The sequence below is a fragment of the Oscarella lobularis genome, chromosome 10 (genome assembly GCF_947507565.1).
Source record: "Oscarella lobularis chromosome 10, ooOscLobu1.1, whole genome shotgun sequence".
Classification (NCBI taxonomy): domain Eukaryota; kingdom Metazoa; phylum Porifera; class Homoscleromorpha; order Homosclerophorida; family Oscarellidae; genus Oscarella; species Oscarella lobularis.
In genome coordinates, this window is record NC_089184.1 from 928,026 (window position 1) to 936,718 (window position 8,693).

Genomic DNA, 8,693 nt, shown 5'->3' on the forward strand with positions numbered 1-8,693 from the left:
CTAGTCCCGGACGTGTTTTCTCATTCCCGTTGGTGTCCTCTCACGTGCTTCAGCACCTCGGTCACAGTGAACGAAAAAGTCTTCTTGCATTTATCGCAAAGGAAATCCTTTCTCAGCCCCTCTGCAACTCGTTGCGACGAGGCGCTCAGTGCGGCACCGCCGCCTTCCTTGATTTTCTTCTCCAAAGTGTCTTTGTCTTCCTGCTGTCTGCATTCGTCCTCGTGTCGGAGTTTCTCGGCAATCGTCACGACCATGCTCTTGCCGCAACGAGGACAGTTCCAATGCTTCATCAATGCTCCACCGTAATCACTCTCAAAAATCGCTGAAGATAAACTAAACAGATCAAAGATGAGCAAATGGCTTCTCCTCTCTTTTTCCGCGCACCAATTGTAGGTCAAATAATCGGTCACGATTTGACCGCCTTTCGTTGGATGAGAAGTGCAAGACGAACCGGAATCGGCGGTTCCTAATAACTCTGCATGCAGTCTTAGACGCTCTAATTCTGAAACCTTTCTGACCTTTTGAGTCCTTTGGGCCCACGTACAGACGTTCAAGCTCGGCCGCAGCGAGACGACGAAACGAATACGAAATCTGGCTGTCGAGAAATTCGCTCAGTTTGCGAGCCAGCGTTTTTTCCAGTCCAGAAGCGTGATGCATTGCATGATACAGCTCGACACCTCCCTTCAAGCCCTCCACTAAACACAAGCAACTCGCTCTCCCTGTGACGAGACTCGCGCCAGTCCAAACCTCGCTGAAGCCGGAGTTCCAACAGACGATTCCACGTAGATCGAAGCTGCTGGGCAGCGGCAATCAACTTCTGACCTACCTGCGCTTCTGGCACGACAAGTTCGAGCCATCCATCAACAACAATTCTACACGTAAGGAAGAGATAAAACAATCGCTGAGCTCGATTTTCATTTGCACCTTCTACAATCTTCATTTGTGTCTAAATTCTGGGCAAATAAGAGGAGGGTCTGCAGAGCGGGAACGCGCAGATTGCTCACGAGAAAAGGCTTCGTGGTTTCAAGCAAATCCCTACAGAAAGAATATGCATGTCTTTTCCCACGCGCGCAACATGCCTATTCGAAGGGGTCATACACATAGGCGAGAAATTCGTGCTTGGTACTGAAACGGAGTTTATCTCGGTGACCAGTAGCCGTCATCCCTTCTTCCACACCCATCTCGCAAACAAAGCAACGTTAACCAAATCGATTTTTGTGCAGGTGTATCTACCTTGGACTGCAGTACGTCCGGTTGATTAGCAAAAACGCTCGTCGGGTGAAGAACGACAAATGGCTTAGCCTGTTTGCACGAGAGAGAGAGACTATGAATAATCTACGAAGCGCAATGTGGCCGTAGTTTAAAGCAAAAGCAAATCGGATGCACTAACGCCAAACGACCGTCGTCTCCGTGAATATTTACAGAGACAAGATGGTCAGAATCACGATAGATGTGCATAACAGCGAAGCCTCGCAGGTACGACAAGATGCCAACTCTACCCAATTACCTGAGTATGGAACACTTGCTCGGAGTCCTTCCTCCACGTATTACAATCATCCGCTACGGCAACCTGAGGGTACAGTCCACTACGCAATCCAATTAATACAAAGATTGCGTGGTAAAATCGTCTAAAGATATCTCACCTGCAGAGAATGATTTTAAGCAGGTTGATGTCTCGAAGGGTTAGACTTCGATTGAAATTCGACGCTGCTTGAAGTTTGTCCAGATCGTGGCTCAGTTTGAATTCGAGATCCTTTAAATCGAGCTCGTCTTTTTCGTCGCCCTCGCTCTCCTCTTCCGCCTTGGAGGTACGTTCGTGAAGAGGGGAATAGGGAGCGAGGTTCTACTTTACGTCTTCCATCTTGAGGACTTTTCTACGTCGAGGTTCTTTTCTGTGCTTACGTCTCAGCTCCCGTAGCTCGCGTCTCCTCTTTCGACTCTCGTAGGTGCTCTCTCCGTCTCTTCTTCTCTTGGCTGACGAATTCTCGTCAGAATCGTCCTCTTCCTCCTTCTCAAGTAACTTATACTCCTAGAAAGTGCACTAGACTCGTACTCCTCTTCTCGTACTCCTCTTCCAAATTGGTGTCCTTACTTCTAGGATTTCCTTAAACTGATCTTTTAGTTTGGCCATTTCGTAAAAGCGCTGATTCTCCAAGCCATATTTCTTGCACCATCGCCGAGTCGAGCCCTTACCTTCCATTTTCAACTACAAGATCTCGTGTGGGCAAATTCACCAAGGCACTCTATCTCTCCCACCTCAACCCAACTATCAAAGGCATTCATTAGAGTCAAAGCATCACCGTGATCCGACTCCAATTCTCTTCGTCGTACCTTCGACAATACAGTAGTGTACAGAGAAATGACCGTTGGTTGCTCTACCTGAACTTCAGACTCTCCTCCTTTCAGTAATCTATGAAAAGGCGACTGCACGCTCAGAGCGGCGGCTATAGTCAAGACCGGATCCACCATCTAGGAAAAGTCAGACGTCACGAAATCTCTCGTATTAACACAGACGCTGCTATCTCACGTCAAACATTGATCCCATGACAAGCATTTTTCCTATGACCACGTCGACGGGCAATTTAGCGAGCATTCGACCTATAGGAGTCAATTTCTCCTCTCTAGTCAACGCAGACTAGAAGTGAAAGCACACAATGACTCAATAGAACAATGCATCAAACAAAAGATTACCTGATTCTTCAGAAATAGTATAGAATTGTTTATACTCGACAAAGGAGGAGGTTCAATAAAGGAAAAACTAACAGACTTGCGTTGAATAAATCTCTCTAACTCTTCGAAGGTCTAGCCTTACGATCGAGGATCGTCAAAATCGAGATCCATTAGTTGAAGAATAAGGGTATCGAGGGGAACTCGTTGAATCTCCGGTGTACTATAGTCCTGAAACGCGTCGTAGTCTTGATCGGAATAGAGTCGAAAACAAACGCCGGGTCCAGTGCGACCTTAAGGCGAAATACCAATCTCCCGCGCGTACCCCCCGCGACCACGCACCCGCTCTCCCTTTCCGCTGTTCGGCACTAGCCTTGCTAATCCAAAACTCCTGCAAACGACGCATTTTCGACGTCGAATCGTAGCCCATTTCTTTTACCTAGAGCACCGAGTTCTAACGTCATACACGTACGTACGGCTGCGTTTTTTTTTGCTTACTTTTCCTGAGTCGACAATAAAACGAACGCCGTCGATCGTTATCGACGTCTCGGCGATGTTAGTGGACACAATGCACTTTCGAACTCCGTCCGGAGCGATGTCAAATACCTGCAGTAAAAAAACCTCGTCTTAGTCACTTGAAGAAACCGCAAGGTGACTCCTCATTAATAATAGAAAATGTCTCCCCCCCCTCCTGGACCTTATCTTGTTCTTCTATTGACAATGCGCTGTGTAGTGGCAAGACAATCCATCGTTTTGTGTGCATCGCGTACAGCCGCGCTTCGTCAACCAAAGCGGATATTTCCTTCATACCGCTGAGAAAGACCAACAAATCGCCTCGCTCCGAGACAGGATACTTGAGGAGAACAAAAAAAAAACCCCAAGATTACCACGACAACCGAACGGGTCAAAAACAGAAATCTACTTTGTGATCGATCCGCTGCATAATTCGCAAATATTGACTCGTATCCAACCTCTCGCTCGTCGTCGGACCAGACTGCACGACAAGACGACGAATATTCTCCTAATAGCGTTTACGAAGGAGCGGAGGAACCTACGCTATGTTGACTAGGCCCAGAAAAGATCGTCTGCTGAATGGGAACGTATTCGAGTTGAATGGGGTAGAGTCGACCGGGGACCTTCCAAGCGGAACTTGGGGTTGCATTAAGGAAACTTTGCGGTCTACCTGAATGACGGGAGCGTCTTGAAAATAGCCGGCAAACAAGCTAAAGAGATGGAATTGAAGACTTGGCCGCCTTGCAAAGGATGGACTGCGGCGGCGACCTTATGTTTATTGTAGCCGACATGAGAACGATCTTGAGATCTCCTCTCGAAGTGAGCAAATGACGAAGAACGCCGAGAAGAAAGTCCGTGTGCACGTGCCTCTCGTGAACCTATTAGAGAATCGTAGAGAGGACTTCTGAGGAGAGAGAAAGGAGCTTACTTCGTCGACTACTATTACGTCGTAGCCAGACAAGCACGGGTCAGATGAAAGCTGACGAAGAAGCAAACCTAGAAGAGAACTATTGTTATGAATAAAAACTTTAACGTAATTAATTTTATACAAAAGCAAGCTCTAGTGTAAACGGTTTATTTAATTAATTAATTAATTATTTATTCATTACCTTCTGTGAGAAATAGGATTCTAGTATCAGCAGCTTTGTTCGCTTCAAAACGAACCTAAGAGAAAGTATGGAATCACGCGGGAATACGGCGATGCTTAGCTAGCAGTTTGACCTGATAGGCTATCTCAGATCCATACTCATTCAGCGTCTCGTGACCGACTCGCTTGGCGAGTGAAATGCAGGCAATTCGTCGCGGTTGAGTGCAGGCGATTTTTTTGAATCCGGCACTCATGAGATATTGTGGCACCTTTTGTGTGAAAAATTGTACATGAGATATTCATTACCTTTCCGTAGGCCATCTGATCACCTGAGTTGATTTGCCACAGCCTGTATCTCCGGCTACTATGACGACCTGATTCTTTCGAATCGCTTCGAGAATTTGACTTCTGTACTGTCGAATGGGTAGCGTCGCTTGAGCCTGTTTGATTCTGACGAGCTTTTCGAATTTCTGCCTTTGAAGAAAATTCAAGAAGTGTTTCAAAACAGTGCGAAATTCGTCGATTTTTCCGTCGTCCAGTTCGCCGCGATCGAGTTCTCGATCTCTTCGTCTTCTGTCTCCAAAGCGTTTGTAGTCGTTTAGTTTTCGACTGAGATCGCTATCGAGAGTGGAGAAATTGATTCGATAGCGCTTGTTGTAGATTTCGGGAAGGTCGAGAGATTTTCCGCTATCTAGAGCCAAAAAAAGCGAGTCGATGGAAAGCGAAAAACGCTTCGGCACAAGAGCGGACTTTTTTGCGAGACGTTTCGCGTCTTTTTTGCGTCTCCCTTTCGTTTCTGGAACGCTTGATAGCGACGAAAAAACTCCCAGAAGTCCTTGTGCTCATGCGATCCTCTGCGAAAACGCGTTCGATCGTGCAATTTACAAACCCGATCGATTGTCCAGCACCTCTTTATAACACTGCGACTCCCAAAGAAGAGTCTATCGAGCGTTTCTTCGTGTTCTTCCCAGAAGTCGTCGACGGCGTTCATCGTGCGACGATACCCCGTCTCATTCTAACGTACGCGCTCGTCGACGAGCGCTTCCGGTCAAAGATGATTTGTTTATGATTGAACGAATATGATAAGCGATACATGAGCCCACACCTGCACTCGTGACAACCTACCCCTTGCTGACCACCAATCAGAGCCGCTCTGATTCGATTACCTTAGCCATACGAAAAGTGCCTCGGAGTCGTACACGCGCTATTCCTGCCTCGAAGCAAAGCTGAGCCCCCCTGCACGCGTTCCCCCCTCACAATCGATGCCAACGCGATCATGACGCCCTACGTTTGGCTCCTACTCGTGCTCGTCAGATGGAAATGTGACGGTAAGGATTCTCGCACGCCGTGCGAGATCGAAAGTCCGATCACCAAGGGAAACTCTCGTTTGCTTTCACAGCCTTTCCGTTCGACGACGCCTTTTCGTCGGCGTGCGCCAATCGAACGGACGAGTGCATCGCTTCTCCTCCTAACGACGAAACGATCGGATGCGACGAAGCGCGAAAACGATTCGACTGTCTCACGTCTCTAGTCGACGCGCCGGTTTGCCGCGGAAGCGACTATCTACTTCATGTGCGCAGCCAACGCGATCTCGCCGCCGACGAAACTAGCGATCTATGCGAAAATTCGACCGTTTCGACGTCAACGCCGAATCGAACCCCGTCCGCGATGACGGCAGTAGCAACGGAACGTCCGCCGAGTGGCTGCGAGTGGAGAAACGCGTCTCGCGCCATCGGGGCCCCCGCTCACTCGGCGTGTCTCCTCTTCGGCGATCCGCACATCGTCACGTTCGACAACGTCGAACAAACGTGCGCGATACCCGGCTTGCAACGACTTTTGACGATCGGCGACGACGTCGTGAGCGTCGAAGTGGAAAACGTTCGCGTATCGACGACGCTGAAAGCGACGGCGACGAGTCGGGTAAGTGGCGCGCGCGCGATTAGACGTTAGTTTTTTTCGAGCGCTGGGGAAACCGCCGCGTGTATCTACACCTAATCTTGTTCAGATTATACAAGATACGATCGCCTCCTTTCTTTTTGGTCGGTTCCTCCGTTAGGGTATTTAGGAAATCGCGAGTCGAGGGGGTCGTTCTGCGACGCGGCAAGGCCTTCGTTGTTTAGTTTGAGGGGTCAAGTTGTCGTTCGCTGTTTGCGCCGGTCCTTCCCTTCCTACGCGCGTGTTTGTGTGTTATCGAACTTATAATAATAACTAACTTCCTGGTTGTGTATTCCTTTGCAGGTGATCGTCGAATTCGCGCCGAACGAGTGCACGCACGATCGACGACTGCGCTACGTCGCCGAGAACGGCGCGCCGCTGGCAGACGAATTCGTCGACGGATCGTCCGGCTACCTAATCGAACGCAACGATTCGAATCGAGTCGATCTCTTCGCTTCGTGGGCGAACGTTCGCGTGCGAATTCGTCGTTTTGGAATGTATTTTACGGTGGCCGTACAGCTGGCGGAGGCGGAGCGCGCCTCGGCGCCGAGCGGGCTCTGTCATTCGGGTTGCCCGGCGAAAGACGTTCTCTCATTGGACGCCGCCAATCTGAAAGCGGCGGGAAACCTTTCGCACTTCTACGCATGCGACGCGGTCGACGAGGATTCGTTCTTCTTCACCTCGTGCGTATTCGACTACAAAACGACAAACAATATCAATTTCACAGAGGCCGCACGCAAAGCGGAAAGCGACGAAGCCGAATTTCGAATAAACGGCGCCAATCGCCCCCTACCGACTCTATTCTTGTACCTAATACCCATTTGGCTTGTCATTTACTCGTCGACGACAGCTCAGCGACTGCGATGCTGGGAATAAGGAATAATTACTTAGACTAACATCTAGCAAGGCTTTATTTATCTAAAGTGCTTCCGCTGTTGACATGCGTCTCTCTCTCTCTCTCTCTCTCTCTAACCTTTTTCTGTATATTGTTCCGATTTTTCTCTGCATGCGAGGCATGACGTCACGTATGGGAATAAAGAACGCTTTGACTTGTGTATCTAAGACATGAGGAGATTCAAGGCCGCCTCGACGTCTCCGCCGGTCGCTTCGAGGGCTTGAATGCATGCCGCCTCGTCAGTTATGCCCATCTCTCTCAATCGGATCAACTGCGCCCATAAATATGTGCTTCGAGATCATGCATAGTCAAATAGTTAGTTACCTGTGTTTCCCATCGTCTCATCGGCGACCTCGTCATCGCCTGGGCAACGGCTTGTCTCACCATGTCAACGCTGATCGCCGCCGGCTGTTGTTGTTGAGGAGGACGACGACGAGGACGAGGAGGAAGAGGAGGAGGCGCTCCTAGACTGCGCTGAGCCGACGCCACAGCAGCCGCTACGTCCTCCGGCGTAATATGTCTCGGCTAAATGTAGTGTGTTTTGATGGGGGCACGTGTGTGCGTGGGTTCTCACTGGAGCTTGCTGGACGAATTGCTGCTGCTGCTGCTGCTGTTGGTGGCTTGGCTCGCCCTCGTCTCTCTCCTCCGCACGCATCGTTCCGTCCATGGTATTCTCCTCCTGCATGCTCAGCCACTCGCCCAAAGCATTTTGAGCTGCGCGCATCAAATTAGGATGCATTTGAAGAAGTCTATATAACACCATTGATTCGGTTTCCAGCTAAAACAGGTGCGTGGGGACGATCTACCCTCCCCAAGGCTCCCACACCCATTGTTTCCGCTCTGATAAAAAGTTCCGGGGGCATCTCCTCTGTCTAAAACAAGGCTTCTATCTCACCTCTGAACTTCGTCGGGATTGCCGAGCTTTTCTAAAAAATCCGAATTCCTTATCAGTTCTAGACAATATAGCCATTGGCATTGACGTGAATAAAAATACGAGGCAGGGGACTGACCCTGCACTTGGGGATTCGACGACAGAGAAGCCGAATTCATGATCACGTATTGAAGAAAACCGGAATCGCTCACAATTTCAGATACCTTCGCAGGCTCGACGCAATTCAACTCTAAAGTCAATACATTGTACTGACCACAGCTTGAACTTCCAATGGCGTTGGTCGTAGTTGTGCCGTGAGGTCGTTCACATCTTCTGTTTCCATACTTTCGACTTCAGAAGGAGCCGCTTCTGTGGACGCGTTACGCGTTTTTACACGGGGAGGCGAGGAAACTGGTCTTTTTACTTTCTTTTCGTCTGGGTAAGACGTGAATTGTTGATCGATTTTTGACCGAATAGTCCTCTAGCTTCTTGCCATTTTTCATTAGGCGGCCTCGATAGACTAAAACTAGTGCGAAATCGCGTTTTTGCGCTTGCACGCTGCGACAAAGCCTTACCGACGTCTTCGAGAGGCAGATCGAAATCCTTGGCGGCAATTTCTTTGACTTCTTCTATCGAAGAATCCCATTGCATGTCGCTAACTGCCTTTCTTTGTCGAGAAAGCGGCTCGGCCAAGTAGAACATCGCTTCCATGACGTACGCTAAGG

At 49.2% G+C, this 8,693-nt stretch overlaps 3 protein-coding genes across 4 annotated transcripts; 1 reads left to right on the top strand and 2 right to left on the bottom strand.

Annotated features, from left to right (window-relative positions):
- Nucleotides 1-13: 13 nt before the first annotated feature.
- On the bottom strand, nucleotides 14-5,305 carry LOC136192437 (probable ATP-dependent RNA helicase DHX34). The gene is made up of 29 exons (XM_065981044.1): nucleotides 5,176-5,305; nucleotides 5,018-5,121; nucleotides 4,597-4,958; nucleotides 4,402-4,536; nucleotides 4,290-4,344; nucleotides 4,109-4,176; nucleotides 3,949-4,058; nucleotides 3,851-3,890; nucleotides 3,723-3,803; nucleotides 3,590-3,661; nucleotides 3,365-3,520; nucleotides 3,166-3,273; nucleotides 3,010-3,106; nucleotides 2,813-2,960; nucleotides 2,692-2,758; nucleotides 2,528-2,635; nucleotides 2,380-2,469; nucleotides 2,257-2,331; nucleotides 2,093-2,206; nucleotides 1,853-2,029; nucleotides 1,644-1,801; nucleotides 1,508-1,586; nucleotides 1,234-1,302; nucleotides 1,099-1,181; nucleotides 925-1,035; nucleotides 748-872; nucleotides 519-695; nucleotides 385-466; nucleotides 14-333 (listed from the first exon to the last, which is right to left on the bottom strand). The coding sequence occupies exons 1-29, from the start codon at nucleotides 5,256-5,258 to the stop codon at nucleotides 21-23; spliced, it is 3,447 nt and encodes a 1,148-aa protein (XP_065837116.1). The 5' UTR covers nucleotides 5,259-5,305; the 3' UTR covers nucleotides 14-20.
- A 117-nt stretch (nucleotides 5,306-5,422) lies between these two features.
- Nucleotides 5,423-7,259, top strand: LOC136192440 (repulsive guidance molecule B-like). Its single transcript, XM_065981047.1, has 3 exons — nucleotides 5,423-5,595; nucleotides 5,667-6,187; nucleotides 6,506-7,259. The coding sequence occupies exons 1-3, from the start codon at nucleotides 5,544-5,546 to the stop codon at nucleotides 7,076-7,078; spliced, it is 1,146 nt and encodes a 381-aa protein (XP_065837119.1). The 5' UTR covers nucleotides 5,423-5,543; the 3' UTR covers nucleotides 7,079-7,259.
- LOC136192441 (ubiquitin-like protein 7) lies at nucleotides 6,214-8,675 on the bottom strand. Of its 2 annotated transcripts, XR_010671142.1 has the most exons (9): nucleotides 8,544-8,675; nucleotides 8,393-8,494; nucleotides 8,243-8,337; nucleotides 8,108-8,192; nucleotides 7,993-8,050; nucleotides 7,672-7,846; nucleotides 7,422-7,622; nucleotides 7,176-7,368; nucleotides 6,214-7,068 (listed from the first exon to the last, which is right to left on the bottom strand). XR_010671142.1 is itself a non-coding variant. In XM_065981048.1 (8 exons), exons 1-8 carry the CDS (start codon nucleotides 8,668-8,670, stop codon nucleotides 7,261-7,263), a joined length of 951 nt encoding a protein of 316 aa, XP_065837120.1. In that variant the 5' UTR covers nucleotides 8,671-8,675; the 3' UTR covers nucleotides 7,086-7,260. The 2 variants fall into 2 exon arrangements, 1 of the variants encoding a protein (XP_065837120.1); XM_065981048.1 differs by lacking the exon at nucleotides 6,214-7,068 and having other exon boundaries at nucleotides 7,086-7,368.
- Between the last annotated feature and the right edge of the window lie 18 nt (nucleotides 8,676-8,693).